This window comes from Dendrobium catenatum, unplaced genomic scaffold (genome assembly GCF_001605985.2).
Source record: "Dendrobium catenatum unplaced genomic scaffold, ASM160598v2 fragScaff_scaffold_1338, whole genome shotgun sequence".
NCBI classification, from domain to species: domain Eukaryota; kingdom Viridiplantae; phylum Streptophyta; class Magnoliopsida; order Asparagales; family Orchidaceae; genus Dendrobium; species Dendrobium catenatum.
Window position 1 is genome coordinate 2,004,141 of NW_021319800.1, and position 17,172 is coordinate 2,021,312.

Consider the following 17,172-nt stretch of genomic DNA (forward strand, 5'->3'; position numbering starts at 1 on the left):
TATAAGTCCAAAACTCCTTTATTTATGTACAAAAATAGTTCCAATCAGCTCACAACACCTGTAGTCCACCATTTTCCCATTTATGTGAAAAGCTGATTTTGTACTTGCCTCCATGTGAAAACTGTCATCACCAAATCTGCAATTACAGCAGTTTTTCCTAAGCAAATCAAAGTCCACAATAGCTGCCTTTGACCCAATTACATCCTACTTCTTAAGGCCCATCACCCAACGCACTTCTCCTTTTGTTCATCCACGAGCAGCGCTTCTCTCCCAGACAACAAAGCCAAAGCCCATTTCAAAATACTTCATTTCAATAGTCTAAATAGGCATACACAAAAATCCAAACCGTAAGACTCACCTTTTCTTTTAATTCAAATCATTGACATTTCCTATTGTTAATGTTAGCTTCATTTAAATGATATAATTAGTGATGTCATTAGCTAGTATCAATGGCATTAAGGTTTAAAATTGCGTAAATAAGTCTCAAGGCATTTTTCGTCCGTGAGACGAGGTGTAAGCCTCGAGGCAGTTTGAGGCGTATGCCTCACGGACGTAGAATTACGTAAATGAGAATTTAAGGGTTTTAGCAGGTAAATAATAACAAGTTTCTATCATATAATAAAAACATCTAAATGACATATGAAATTAGTGGAAAGTAAGAAAATATATGCAATAAAATCATGTCTCAAAGTATAAAACCACAAATATTAGTCTATCAAAACTCCCAAAGTACAATTAAGAAAGAACATATAAAATTCAATCATATCCCATCACTAAATGATTCTTCAAGGAAATCTTTTTCTCCAATTGTATCTATGAATGTCATATCTTCATCATCTTCAATGTGACTCACTTTTCTCTTTCCTGTTCAATAAGAATGATCATTATCATATTAATTGCTCACTTGATATAAATATAATGCAATAGTATATAAGAAGTTATGGAATACCTTTATTTGATTGTTGTGCTGCAGAACTAGTCGATGTGTGTGGTGTGATACTAGTGGGATGTGCCCACTTGATTTGCTTCGCCCTCAAGACAAACACACTTAGATCCTCTAGCTACAGGTCTGATAATTACAAATCTGTTTCATCATCTATGAACCACTTTTTATCAGATGACATCATCACACACCAACGGGTCCTCATCATCCTTCAACCCCTTGTTCCTCAACCTCCTATCTCTCAACCTCTTGTTGTGCATAATATACACAAGGGAGTTCATTCTGTGTTGAAAGCCGATTTCTTCTCTTTGTTTCGCTCATACCCAGAAGAAGAACAAGTGAGGCCAAAAACTCTAACAGCAAAACTCTGTAACTCAGGGTGGAATCACCAAATTGGATCCACCATTCAACTATTTTTCAAGAAGAAAAATTATAATAAGAACATATTAAAGTGTTATGCATGTACTAAAATAAGTATACCTGGAGACCGTTTGACAACAGTTGATTTTTCTTCTTGCAGACCAAGAAATTCCTCTCTATTCCGAAATAGAACAAGTTGTAATCTACAAGCTCCCTGACGGTCTTGTCCGGTATTAATCGTTCCATGAAATGATACAAGCCAAGCTTCACCTCAGGGTTTGAGGATTTCCTCTATGAATATTGAAATTAAGGATTGAGATAATATGCCGCTACATGTAGAAGATGGTGTAACTGGACCTCCCACCGAGCATCAATGATATCCCAAATCTCTCTATAGCTTGCCTCTCCTCCCAAATTATGAGCAATTAACTCCTTCGCCTCATCCATAGCATTATAAATAAAACCTATGGTTGGTTTCTTCTCGGCATCCACTAAACGTAGAACTTGCACCAAGGGTATCGTGCTCAATATGGCATAGGTCACAGTAGCCCAAAATTTATCATTTAGAATTAGCTTTCGTATTTCCTTCCCCTCAGTTTTCTTCCCCCACACAGAGTTAAGCTATTCTATTGATGTAAACATTGCTTCAAGATGTTATCTCACATTTAACAGGCTCTGCAGTTTCAAATAAAATGTTGCAAACCTGTAGAATAAACTTACATTAGGAATTGAAAATGATTTGCAGTGCACAAATGTAATAACGAACCTAGTGGTTGCAGGGCGAATGATTTCCTTCTTTGAAAACTTTCTCATCAAGGCTAAGACCCATGAGTGGTTGTAGATGAACTTTGTGATCTTTTTCGCCTTAAAAAGAATTCTCTTGTGTTGAGGTAAATCACCAAGTTCCTCCAATATGAGATCGATACAATATGCTGCGCAGGGGGTCCAATATAGGTGTTTCCTCTTCTCCATCAACATCTGACCAGCTGTTTTGTATGCACTGGCATTGTCAGTCACCACCTGAACAACCAATTGCTCCACAATCTCCTCAACAACCCCATCTAGTAAATTGAAAATGAATGCAATATTTTTAACCTCATCTGAAGCTTCAACTGATCATAAAAATACTATGCCGTAGGGATAGTTGACAAGGATATTAATAAAGCTCATGCTCTTCATGTCAGACCATCCATCTGACATAATGGTAACACCAAACTCAATCCATGTCCGTTTAATCTCATCAATACTATGTTCTGTGTTTTGCAGCTCCTTAAAAATCCATACATAATGGTGCCTTCAACCCTCTCCCATACAACCCTACAGACCGCAGCATATTGAAGTAGGCCAGCGATGTCTCAACATTAAATGGTATGGCATTCTCAAAAAAAAAAAATCTGCCAAAATCTATGCAAACCTGGCGTCGACCCTCTCTAGTACCAGCCGCAGACATCATCTGTGCTTGTCCTCTATCCTCTCCTGGATTAGTCATATACTAGTCCATCGGACCCCGTGCACCTCTATTATGTATAGTGGATGAAGAATCCTTTTCACTCTCGCTCCCGAAGTAAGCACCATGTTCGAACCTTTCATCAAATTGCTCCCTTTGTAATTGTTTTGTCGTGGTACTTTCCTTCATGTAAGCAATAATTTCATCATTCACCTTGTCCGTCACATTTGCACACGGTGCTACATTTTTATGAGAGCATGATAAGTGTTCCTTCATGCGGGTTACCCTGTCCTTCACCACATTTTCGCAAAAATTGCATTTCAAATACACATAAATCTTCTCACCGCCAACTATGTCAACTTGTACACTGTATTTCCAAGAGGGATCCCTCCGCAATGACGTATTAGACTTTTCCTTGTCCCTAACTATATTTCCTAAAGGAAAATAAAACAAAATCACTCAAAAAATTTAAAACCCTAGCTTTCTTATAAGTTGAAAAAATAATATCCTAAACTTTAAAAAAACTCTAAGAACTAATCAAGAAAGGATGTAGAGGGGCGGCCGGAAATAAAGGGCTCACCGGTGAGCGGCGGTGCCGGAGGGAGAGGCACCGGAGACGTGCGGGAGATCCAGCTTCGGGAGCTTGTGGGATCGAGAACGGCAGCTTGCGGGATCGGGATTCTTGCGATTGGCTTGGACCGGTAGAAGTGAGAGGCTATTTTCATATTTGTTTTAAGTGAGTGGGACCCTCTCTATGAGGCGCACCCCTCAAGCAAAATTGAGCAATAACACAATTGAGGTGTGCCTCACTCAGCTTGAGGCGTATGCCTCAGCAAAGGCCAAAATTGCGTAGGCCTTAAGGCATTTTTGGTCCAAATTGCACAGAGGCGCGCCTCTCATTGCGCAATTTTAAACTATGATTGACGCTTTTACTTGTATTATTTTCACTAAAAATGAAAATTGGAGAGAAAAAAATAAAATAAAAGTGGAAGAGAGTAGGTTTGCTATCACTGTTTTAAGCATAAATCGATATTATTGGATAGTATAATTAATATTGTTGATAGTAGCTAACATTATTGATCACTTGTATTATTGTACTTGTATTATTGTGTGGTTGTTAGTGTCAAATAAATATAAATGTGTACATATGCATATGTGTGTGTATGAGCATTTATTTGTTTAGATACGCATGCTTATGTATTTTCTTTTGCAAAAAAAAAAAAAAAAAAAAAAAAAAAAATAAAATTAAAAAAAAAAAGTTTTGAGTTGTTCATGAGGAAAAAAGGGGAAAAAGAAAAAAAAAAAAAAAAAAAAAAAGAGAAAAATGAAAGTAAAAAAAAAACAATAGAAGAGGGAAAAAGAAAAAAAGAAAAAAATATATATTTGTATGCATTTTTTGTCGCTGCCGGCCGCCAAAGTATAACTCATCTAAACCCTAAAACTTCGAGAGCCTGATTTCGACGCTCGCAATGCGACAAAACGATCACTTATACACACTTTTCTTAGCATGGTGGAGAAAGTTCGTCATGGTGCTCTCGACGAATCGGGTAATCATCTAAAATCTCTTTTTTGGCATTCGTGGCGCACCAGAAAACCACATACACATTTTTCTTAGCGTTGGGATGGGAACCCGATGCGACGCCTACGGTGAGGCGGGGATTGGACACATACAAAGGACATGAATTGGGACTCAACATGAACTCAAATGAATGAACTACAAGGACTTGTACTTGAATATAAATCAAATGACTAAACAAGATTTTGGAACCTAAATAAAATTAAATCGGGATAAGAATGAAATGAACTATAAGACATGGACTTGAATGATGAGTTGAATTTAAATTTGATCATAATGCTAAGGAACTTGAATTCAAATGAATTACAGGGGACTCGAACTGATGTAAATGCAAAGAACTCGAAGAAGACTTGAATAATTAAAACTTGAGCTTGAACCATAACTTGAATGAAAAGAGAGAGCAAGGACTTGATTTGAACATAATGCAATAATACTCAAACTTGTATGAACCGCGGGCAACCAAGTTTTGATTGGATAAATTCACACTCACATAAAGATGTAAATGCTAATGAATGATTTATAATACCCACAATGACCTGCTTGTAAATGACAATGAGAAACTTGTAATGATTAACCATTCATATACAATCATAGGCTGAGGACTTGTGGTGGACAGAATAATGCACCTACAAGTGAGGATGTGAACCTATCACACACACAATAGTTCATTTACAAGAAGCTATAAGGAGCTTATGAATATTTGTGGATGATCGTAGAAGACAATGAAGATTAATGAGCCTACAACATTTGAACCATTGCAATCAAATACATCAAGCAATAGAGGAGCTTCATTGCATATAATAAATTATCCATGGATGACAGCAATAATGTATGGAAATATACTCATGACTGAAACACTTAAAGGCATACGAACATATGTGGCATGCCACCTATAAGCAGAATATAACACATCAATAAAATAAATAAGTCCTTATGATTCATCATGGGGAATCTTCGACGCATGCAATATTCAAACTACAAATAGGGGGGATGACTTATGATGGTTATTAGGAATACGTCACGAATATGGTCAAATCCCTCGAACTCGCCCACAATTATTCATACAAGCAAATACAATTCTCTCCTTATAAGTAGAAGGATTTGACAAGCAATGAACCGAACTTCGATTTAATAAGTGCATAATGTAGATATGAACGCCCAGTGCTAAATCATACCTAGAAACACACAATGTCATGCCACAAATGATACGACATCTTCGAGAGCAAGGTTTGAAAGACATGTAGGAAACCCACTACATGTTCAAGACGTTATCCACGAACAAAACACAAAATGACTACAACAAATACAAGCATCTACGGATTATTATTGGAGCTCCGTCAAATACAAGCATCTACGGATTATTATTGGAGCTCCGTCAAATACACTACATGCCATATACAAGCAAACATCGGATGATATGCAGCAAATGTAAGTGTCCACGGGCCGCTGTAGAAGATCCGCAGTACACCCAATCTATCGCTTACAAGAAAATGCTAAAAAGACTACGACAAAGATGAACTTTTACGAGCTGTCGTAGAAGATCCGTTGAATTTCCAAAATACCCCCGCAAAATGCACCGTAATATGTATACACATAGGTACAAAAAAGGGGTATGCAATCAAGTACTCGCATTGGCCCTGGCGAGCGTGTTTTCAATACACACGTGACGTCTAGGGAAGCTGCGCGGGCTAAATAAGTGAATTCAAGTTCGAACCCGATCCTTCTATGCAGATCAATAGGAGTCGACATGGTTCAAACCATCAAATAAATATACGTTTGTGGCGACCAGTATATTTGTTTTAATACATTCATATTAAGCCTTCAAAGCCTATAATCAAAAAAATTCACTAATAAAGGCACAAAACCTATAACAAACCCGATCTTATATTAGTAGCTCGATAGAGTCTACAGGGTTCAATCTACAAATGGATATGACCACAAACACCCCGATGATAGCCGTGTTGAATGTTTATCTCAACCGGAGGGGTTCAAAAACACTTTCAAATATCTTCCAAGCTCTACCCAAATACCCATAAAATCCAAAAATTATCAAACTCTAAGATATTTAAATTTGAAATTAACCATCAAGACACTTAAAACAAAATCTATCCATCATCCGCACGAGTTTGCCGGGGTAGACAAATTAAAAATTACTTCAGCTCATATAGAACTAATGTCTGGTTGAAAATATCACTAGGATTCATTCTTAAATAATCTCCTGCCAGTAAGGACATTGGACGTGTCCTCTAACCGGCAGTTTTGCCGCAAAATGGCACCACATGATAAACGGTTATGACCCGGGGCCCTCTGAACCGAGTGATTTTGCCGCCAAATGGCACCACGAAATACCGGTTATGGCCAGAGCCAATACGTTCCTTAATAGCATCAAATCCTCGAGATATGAATCAATAGGATATGATCGATAGGGCACAAAGCCCTCTGTTAGCTAAGGTGGATTCAAATTTATCCCCTTAGAAAAACACTCACCCCAGATCTACAAGATTCCTTGAACAAACCAACCCATGGCTGCCGACAAGGATCCTTTTGTCAGGTTAGGTCGACTACCTCCTCTGATTAAGTAGACCAGGGACCACGATGGCTCGGGACGATGGAACAATGGGATCTAGATCGGGTCTAACATCCATTCCCCCACCATCCGCTTTAAGTGCAAGATGGTGCAATTTTATATTTTAAATATCAAATCTACAAATCTTCAAATCCCCAAATTCTCCAACCATTCCAGATAACACGTATTTATACGTATCTGATTGACGACTAGTCTTAATCGAAAGTTCTCTCTCATTACTGCGATGGGTAATTAACTATAGGGGCTTGCGCCTATAGGAAACCAGAACTCAGATCATGAAGTCCTCGTGAAGTGAGGGCGAAATCTCTAGGTAGTGTCTTATCTACAAACCCATTTGCCTTCCAAAAATTTAACCCATAACTTAAATTTGTTAAAACTCCCTCGAAAAGAAAAAGCAAAGTCGGGCGGAGGCCGGGGTCGAATTTTCGGAGCCCACATTAGAATTGAATTGAATTACTTGGCCAAATACCAATGTTCCATGCAATCGGATTGATAGATGCATACTAAGATTGGCCTAGAGGCTTACTACATGGGATTGATACATGCATACAAAGATTGGCCAATTCAATGACTCATGACTAAGTACTCAACTCGCTTTGGAGAGGAGGATACCTTATAACCTGCAGGCGGACTGTGTTTGAGTACCCTAGAACAATCTTTAAGACTGCAATCAATATTAAATAATTGACTCAAGGCGACTTGAAACGAAGCAATTTGGGTTAACATCAATATGTTAACGAACATTTTAGTGTATCATGAAGTGCCTTAGTTTAGCAACCATGAGTTGGCCTAAGCTTTGAGTTCAAGAATAGCTAACATAAAAGTCCTGAACACCAGGAATTGGGATTACTTGATGGATTTACAGCCTTTGTGTGATAGTGCTTGCATGGCAAAAGATTTGTCTCAATTTGGTAGAGATGATCTGATGGATTGTGTTGACTTGCTGGATTTGCGTGGCTTTGTGACAAGTTTTGGGGATTGGTGAGTGCTCTATTTGCTCACCAGTAGGATTTGGGGCTCACATACTAAAAATATCCAAAGATGGGGGCTTGAACCTTATGGTCACCCAAAAGCTGGTCTTTCAAACTTTGCTCTTTTTAGGCAATGTGGCCCAAAATTTGGCAAAGGGGACTTGGAAGATTTTTATTGTTGTTCTAATTAGAAATTGATTTGCTGCATTAGGCTTGAGGTATTATGCTAGCTCTTTTGTTTTACTCGGGATTTAGAACCCTAGAAGGCATAAAGACGATTTTTGGAGATTCAAGTATTTGGTTTTGATGTTTTAGGATTGGATTAGTTAATTATTTTTCAGCAGAGCTGAGAACTTCATCAATAAGCTGTTTGGAAGATGCAGCTTACACTCTCAATTTGGAGGACAATCGAGAGGTTTTTGGCTTTTTTTGAATGGATTTTGTTGAAAGCAACATTGAAGGTCTCATACAAAAGTATTTCAAAAGATTTTTGGTGGTGGCACCAACATTTAATGCATGCATTTGGCATAATTTGATTTGATTGTCAGGGATAACAACCTTAGTTTTAAGGATGCCCAAGAAAGTCTCAATTTAGACTTTAATATGCATTTTGGTCATTGAGATTAATACAATCTAATGGCATGAACTCCATTTGTGAGTCGACCAAACAAGAGGGCTTCTAATACTTATATGAGAGGTGCCCAAGAATAGGTTCTACTGGACAATTTTCACCCCTTGCATGGTCAGTCTCCTCCACCATATTAACAGTGTTCGATGTCCAAGATTAATCAAGATGGCTTACATTTCATGTCCAATCATGCATAGTTAGCATCCCTTGAATTTCCATCAACATTTGGAGAATTTTATACACTACAGGAATGTTAGCAATTTCCGGCGGAAAATCCGGTGTAAATCGCTCACAAATCTGATGTTCTAACTAACCTCTCTAACCGACTGAGTATGCATCTGTTTCATTTGTTCTGTTCCGCCTCATTCGATTTCGACTCCGGTAATTCTTAACCTCATTCTATGACGTTCCCATGGCCTCTCCCCCTTTAACAACGACGTTCTAATTCCTCTAGCCACCTTTGAGCCACCTTCGACGACATTCTTCCCTGTTGCATCCGAAGTCATCAACGCATTCCTTCTTGTAGGATCCAAAGTCACACCTCCTCTCGCTATTCTTCTCTTGCAACCAAAGTCACACCTCCTTTGCGACATGACGAAGGGAGCTTGGTTTTGCAAAGGTATCCATCTTTCTTCCTTTTGCGCGCTTCTTAGTCCAAATCACTCAATGGTCGAACTCCTCATTGCCGCCGAGCCGAGTTTTGTTGCAAAGGTATGATTTTTGCTGATGATATTTCATGTTGATAATATTAGATAGGGATTTGATGAGTACACATTTTAGATACCTTGGGTCTATTGTTCATAGTGATGGTGAAATAGATGGAGATATTATTATTAGAAATCAAGTTGGATAGTTGAAGAGGAGGAATGCATCAGGCTTGTTGTTCGATATATAAGTCCCAAATTTAAGGAAAAATTCTATAAGATGTGGTGAGACTTGCAATGCTTTTATGGTGCAAACTGTTAGCCATTAAAAGAGAAGCATAATATTAAGTATTGCAGAAATGAGAATGTTCAGGTGGATGAGTGGCTTTACTCTTAGAGACATGATACATAATGAGCATATTCGTGAAATGGTTGGAGTAGCTCCAATAGAAAAGATAAGATTAGAGAGAGTAGCCAAAGATAGTTTGGTCACATATATGCTCATTTTGTATGATTGAAGTGAAGGAATGCATCGGGCTTGTTGTGTGATAGAAATGTCCCCGTCAAACTTAAGGAAAAATTGTATTAGATGGTGGTGAGACATTATCATATGATTGTGCTGATTGTCAAACTAAAGAAGTGATAGTGATGATTGTGCCTTCAAATATTGTGCAGGTTATCACAGATAATGGACTAGTGTATAGAGCTGCAGGATTATTGGTGGAACAAATTTATCCTCATATATTCTGGACTCTATGTGTTGTGCACACTTTAAATCTTACTCTAAAAAATATTTGTGCAGTAAAAAATATAGAAGCTAATGAAATCATCTATGCTGAATGTAATTAGATAACAGTGGTTGCAGAAGATGATTTCTGATCTGAAATTTCATTATGAACCACTCAATGAGACTTTCAATCTTTAATGATTTTGCAAATTTGTGAATGTTAGCTGTTGCAGAAACTCGTTTTGCCTCTGTAATAATCATGTTGAGAAGGCTCAAACAAATAAAAAAGACTCTTCAATTTATGGTGATTTGTGAGAAGTGGTCTTGCTATCGAGAAGATGATATTTGAAAGACAATATATGTGAAATAAAAGATCTTAAGATAAATTGTGGTGGGATGATATGGATTACATTTTGACTTTCACTGATTCAATTTATGATATGTTGAGAGAGGCTGATATAGATAAATTATGCCAACATTTAATTTATAAGATGTGGAACTCTATGTTAGCGAAAGTGAAAGAAATTATATATAGACATTAAAGAAATGCAAAATTATATATAGACATTAAAGAAATGCACTTGATGAAGACATAAATTTTTGGAGCGTTGTTTATACCATTCTTGACGACAAGTTGAGCAAAAGCAACACACCTCTTCATTGTTTGGCTAATTCATTAAATCCAAGATAAATTTAAATATAACTTCTAAATTAGTTTTTTATTTCGTGGATAATTAATAAATAATTTAATATTCTTTATATTCTTTGAAAGTATTCAAGTAAATAATGGCTTTAATAAGACCCTCAATGTGTCTCACCACAAAAAGATTCAAAGGTTTCAAATATGAGAAAGATATACTTGAAACATTATTTTTCAAATGAGGAGAGAAAAAAGATTAATATAAAACTTGCAATGTTCTTTGGATATTTAGAAGATTTTGGTGATCAAGAATTTATGATTGATAAATGGAGGATGAATAAAAAAATGTGGTGGTTGATTCATTAAGCTTCAACGTCGTTTTTTCAAACAATAGCAATAAAACTTCTAGGTCAAGTTTCATCTTCCTCTTGTTATGAGAGAAATTGGAGCAATACTTATTTATTCAATCGATAAAGAGGAATAAAATAACTCCACAACAGACTAAATATTTAATTTATGTGCATACAAATATTCATCTTCTATTTAGAAAAATACCACTTTATATGACAGGTGATAACAAGATGTGGGATGTTACTGAAGATGGGTTCGAGTCCCTTGATGATATGAGAATATTGGATATTGCAAATCTTTCTTTTGATGAATCAGTGTTGAAAGCAATGATATTCAATGATGATGATATTGAAGGCTAAAGACAAACCTCTGAAGCTAATCCTATCATTCTCTATACTGAGTAGTTAAATGTTGATGTTGTACTAAATTGATTTTTTTGCTTATATTTTTGTGGTTGTATTAGACATTTTGTACTAAACATTTTATGTTATAAGCTAAATAAGTTATCATAACATTGATTTATTATTGTTTGTCATTTTTAATATGATGTTACTATAATTTCTATATATCATTATAAAAAAATTATTATGTCGTGTCCACGCCGCACTCGTGTCCTATACTTTTCAAAAAAGCATTATCCGTGTCCTGTCCTGTCCGTGTCGCCGTGTTCATATCCATGCATCATAGTCAAGAACCTACCCAAAAATTGCTTTAAATAATACAAAAATTTCAAACAAAAGCTGAGAGTACTTTATAAACTTTGCCATTTTATCCAGTTTATGCATTTCTAAATACAAGCCTAGTTCCATTTATTGGATTGAGAATAGTTTCATTAAAGGAAGAGACACGTTTGAGGAATTAAAAGAATTCTATATTTTAGCAAGTGGATTAGCATTCAAGCTTAGCTGAAAACATAACATCTGCAACCTTAAGATAACGGAAGATAAATAGTTTGAACAACAAAAGAAGACTAAGAAAAAAAAGAATTGGAAGCCATTAAAAAATAGGTTAATAAGCATTAGTTTAACATCAAATATTTTTCAATTATGAAGAAATTACGATAGGCAGAGATACTTACCCTATTTTCGTCATTTTCCATTTCTCAATATCAAATACATCCATTCCAACATAAAGAAATATGAATGTTTCTGCAATAAAAGATATGGTTGAAAAAATATGCCTGCAAAGGAATAAAAAATTAGTTAAATATGTTGTTATCGTAGAACATAGCCCAAGTATTTGTGCGTCAGCTTTATAAAAAAATCCAGTAAATAGCTGCATATCTTATTCAGCTAAATCCATAAGCAACTATTATCCATGGTCGTTTCGCCCCCTGCAAGTTTTGCTGCCAATTCTTTTCCATAATTTCTACCACTATAGTCGTAGAAACATTTTATGAACAGAGGTCTACGGAAAAAACAGAGAAATACCAAATAAGAATATATATATATATAAAAAAAAATATATATATATATATATATATATATATATATATATCAGGAGATAAGTAACTTATTTGAAGAATGCAAGAGGTGAGTGGATGAATTAAGGTCGTATGGATTAGATTAAGGAATTGTTTGGTTCGCAGACATAGTAACCGTAGTGAAACATGACAGATATCATAAAATAATCACTAGATCTAAAAAAAGGGCACGCCATATTTTCATTTATTGATAACGTACTTCTACAAAAAAAATCTCTCACCACTGCAAATATTAACTCAGCATCGGTTCCACCTCACTCTTATAGGATAGAGATAACACAGTATGCTCGCATGAAACTATGAATATAAAAAGTGAACATTTTGGAGGCACTTGTGTTGCACGCAATGGAGAAGATGCCAAAGCTAAGATAAGATGAAATTTAAATGAATTTAAAATCAAGTGATTTTTGGCCACTGTTCAAATTATGACAACATAAAATGGGCTTGTTAAAATCCCTTCAAAGAATAAAAGATAACACATGCAGTCATAATGCTTAGAAAGAGCTTTCAAATCCACATTAATCCATTGTCTTTATTATCAATTTGTTAAAAAGCATCTTCAGTTTGCAGACAGTTGTTGCCAGAGTAAAAGGAAACTCCGAGAATGACATGCATTACTAATCAAATAACCAGCAGCAACTGAAATACTCGAAGAATACCTTGTAGTGACCCTTGAGCTCTCAGTGGCATTATGCCATGCGTAATGTGACATTACAATCCCGCAGAAGAAAACTGTGGGTATCCCGCTTAAATTTAATAGCTGCATATTAAGAAAAACTATAGTTCATTCTCGTGCACAGGAACAAGAAACAAAAAAAAGAATTACATATAATCAGACAAGCAGACACTATCACAACCCATGCATATACAACTAATAGGGAAAATACACAAACATGGTACATAAAAGTTTGAAGGCAGTTTTATGCTCAGAATAGGCCTTGAAAGCCCAAAATTCAAGCCATCTTTTTTTATTTATTTATTTTTTTTTTTAAGCTAACAAACTTTTAAGGAGAAAAAAGGAATAAAATGAATAGCTCTAACCTCTGCAGGCATGTATGATGGAAAACTCACAGAATGAAACATATTAGTCCTATCATATTTTTGTCTCTCAAGCACTGCAAGTCATATAGAAAGGGGAAAAAGTTGGAGGAAATAGCTCTTACCTCAGCAACCACATAAGACAGATAAGCCATCAACATCATTAAAGCTACTTCACGGTCAGTTGAATGCCTATTGTCCACAGAGTGTCAATATAAAATGCATTTTCCACAACAAAAGAATTAAGTCTTCTTATCTAACAAAATATTACCTGCCAAAATAGAAGGTCTTTAGAGTGTAGGCAGTCGAAAGCCCTACCTGATACAAGATGGAAAATACACGATTAAAAATAAAACAAATAAATGCGCATCAATGAAGAACAATGCACAACAAGAAATAAGCATGCCATGAAGCAATAATGCTTACAGCAACCCCCAGCATAGTGCTTGTCGAAAATAAGCATAAGAAGTCCCAAAGAAGGATAAAAGCTGTCCCACCACCAATTTTAGAAGCATTGATCTTCTGAATCGCATTAAAAAGAACTATAGATGTAGCACCATTCACAACACCTTCCCCAAACACTAAGCTGTAGAGGTGTGGGGTCTCCTCTTGACGTAAAACCTAAATACAAATAATTTATTAGATATTTCAATAATTTCACTTAAATATTTGAAGAGAACATTAAAATAGAGTAAATTGTCAAACCTGCAGTGTACAAACAGTATCTGTTGAAGAGAATATGGCACCAAGTGCTTGTCAAAGGAAAACATGATGCTATTAATTCTATGATGTAAACAAAATAACAACCAGCGAGAAGGGGTTTTCCCAGCTTTTCCATTAAAATTAAATAAAATAATCAAAACTCGTAAGAGGCAAATAAAAGATAAAAACACACCTAAATATTGCCAAGTAGTAAGTCCTTCAAAACCAATTTTTGGAAATAGCCACCAAGTTCCTATATATTATATACGTAAAACGGTGAGGTTTCAAGAAACTTAAATACAACAAATGATGGTCAGTTCTGAAATGAACATCATCAAGTGATTAATAAAGTCAACGGCAGTGAAGGGGGAACAGTAATTTCATAAAATGAACAAGGAACATATCCAACTACTCCCAAGCCAAAAATAGAACGATACGATACTTATAATAGTATGGCTCCTTCATGTTGTAAATGATTTAATAAACTTGTGTTAGATCCAGTGTCGCTTATAGAGAGAAGTCAAGACTATATTAAAGATACAGTACAACAACAACAATATCAAGCCTTTGTCCCACTATGTGGGGTCGGCTACTAAAGATGTAGTGTGAACTTAAAAAACAGAAAAGAAAAAGAGAGAGAAAGAGAGAGAGAGAGAGAGAGAGAGAGGGGGGGTTGTCTCAATGATTCTCTACATAAATTGGTCTATAGAAGACCCGATTGAACAACTTTGATAAAGAAGAGCGAGTCAAATCTAGCTCCACAGATATTTCTGTGGAAAAGAAAGAGAGATCCTAACGAGATTCTTAGAGAGAATCTAAGAGATTCATAGAGATTGTTGGCTTAGAGTCTGAGTTTTAATGCATGCGCTCAACTAATGATCCCCAATTTATTGGTGAGGGTCAAGGGTTGTCATTATAGGTTTGGTTAAATAGTAAAACCACAAAGAAAGTGCATAAAATGGACACATTGTGGTGGGTGAGTCTAGCTTATCATTGAATGCTAGTTAGGGACCTCCAACAAGATCCTGATTGACAGCGATTGCCCTTGCCGGGTTCTTAGCGATAACAACTAGTCAATAGGCAATTACTCTAGATGAGTTACAAAACTCCTCGAGCAAATAGACTTGACAATTAAGAGACTTAGTATGTCTCTTAAGCAAGTTCAGCACCTCAATAATAAGGATGAAGTAAGATTTGATCCAAGAGCGACTTGTAGAAATTCAATTATGGCCGACACAAGCCTTAGACAACTTGAAGCCTAATGAGTTCTAAGTTAAAGGTTCTCAAGTTATTTCACAACTAAAGACTAATTGAACCCTATTCAAGTTCTGATGATAACCTGATTAACCTAATCCAAGAGAATATGGTTGCAAGTAAACTCTCCAATTCTCTTGTACCTTCTGAGAAGCCAAGAAAAACAAAATAATGAGTTTCAAAAAACCTATTTTAACCAAAGGGTTGGACATGATTTGTAGCATTAGCTCTAAAGAGTTCTTAAATCTTTGACATGTACTTAACATGTCGAAGAAAAACTTATATATATGCAGTTTGTGGTTCATATTGAAAATCTTAATGCTTTTGCTTCAATCACCATTCTTGTTTTGCAGTTGAGTGCTTGCTTTCTACGTACAAAGATGAAGTTCAAACATCTTTTAAGCTCCAAAGTTCTGATTAACTCAAAAGGAAATATTAGAAGGCAATGAAGTGTTTAGCTTTACCATATATATGAGAAGGGATCTATGACTACAAATGCCTCCACTTAGGAAAGTGATAATCAAACAAAAAGGTGGTTAGGAGGTGCTAGGCTCTACAACAAGCAAGCTGACAGTCGAAGAAGCCTTTAGTTTTGAGGGGTTGTTGCTGAGAAGGCTCTTGGTGATTTAGAGATAGTCATCAAAGAGGTCCATACTTCAACATTAGTCCTCAAAGGGGCACTAGAAAGCACTACAACAATGACGTTCATAATTGAAATGTCTCTAAATATGATCGGATGGAGAATGCATCACTCTAGGGTCATTTATAGCAAAAATCAACAAATTCTTTGCAACCTCATAATTCTACACGTCTCAAATAAGGTTTAAGTCTTTAAAATGATCTTTGACCTCCTACAAAAAGCATGAGAAGACCACCAAAATATTGACCAACTTCAACAAAAAGTGTGGGCTAGCTCCTTGGAGTCATTGAGTAAGAGAAGTTCAATTGGGTGTACACAATCTTATAGACAACTAACAGCTTAGTGAGTTTTAAGTTAAATGTGCAAGCCAATTCAAAAATAAACACTTATTGAACCTTATTCAGGTTATTATGATGACTTGATTTGAAGCTGCAAAAGGCACATCAAGAGGGGGTGAATTAGTTCTTTTACAAACTTTTTGGAATTTTAAAAATCTTTTGCTTAAAAAACAAAACTTGATATATGCAGAAGCATTTATAAGATTAAGCAACTCAAAACAAAACAAAAAGAAAATAAGATTTTTTTTTTAATTTTTGAAAAACAGAATAAATTTTTTATTCTTTTCTTTACTAATTTTCAAACCAAAGTTCCACCAAACACAATCACCAAAAACTTCTTTCACCAACATAATCAAAATAAAATCAGACTGCAGTAAAGTAACGATAACAAAGTATGAAAAAGAAAACTGAGGTTTATAATGATTCAGCCAGATTGACCTATGTCCACTCCCCAAAAGTCTTCCTCTTTGGGTATTGCGCTAAACAGTAACTCTACTTCAACATATAGCTAGGCAAGGAAGCCATTCTCCTTTGACCAGATGGAGAATCACCCTTACAGACTCTTCAAACCCGAATAATCTCCCTCCACTCACCTCCTCGTCCCGCAAAGTTGTTGTCCCTCCCTTTGCTTCCTCGGCCCAGCGGAGATGTAGATCCCTCCTCTTGCCTCGTAAGCTCAGCGGACAGTCGTCCCTCCTTTCATCTATAAGCCCGACGGATATGTTGTCCCTCCTTCAAACTTGACCTCAACTTGTAAGCTTATTGAGCCGCTCATTTAAATTAAAATATATTTAAAATCTAATTTTAAGGTAGGAGTTGAGTTTTGTATTTCTTCTTCAACAA

The 17,172-nt window shown here is 36.0% G+C and overlaps 1 protein-coding gene across 1 annotated transcript in view; it reads right to left on the bottom strand.

The window, feature by feature from the left end:
- Positions 1-17,172, bottom strand: part of LOC110094215 (sodium/hydrogen exchanger 4) — a 38,705-nt gene that overhangs the window by 10,291 nt on the left and 11,242 nt on the right. The window contains exons 4-10 of the mRNA XM_020819394.2: positions 14,291-14,350; positions 14,101-14,147; positions 13,822-14,016; positions 13,667-13,713; positions 13,521-13,587; positions 13,017-13,117; positions 11,953-12,054 (exon numbers count right to left, since the gene is read on the bottom strand). Of these exons, the coding sequence (XP_020675053.1) occupies positions 11,953-12,054; positions 13,017-13,117; positions 13,521-13,587; positions 13,667-13,713; positions 13,822-14,016; positions 14,101-14,147; positions 14,291-14,350 (619 nt within the window). The remainder of the gene's footprint in view (positions 1-11,952; positions 12,055-13,016; positions 13,118-13,520; positions 13,588-13,666; positions 13,714-13,821; positions 14,017-14,100; positions 14,148-14,290; positions 14,351-17,172) is intronic.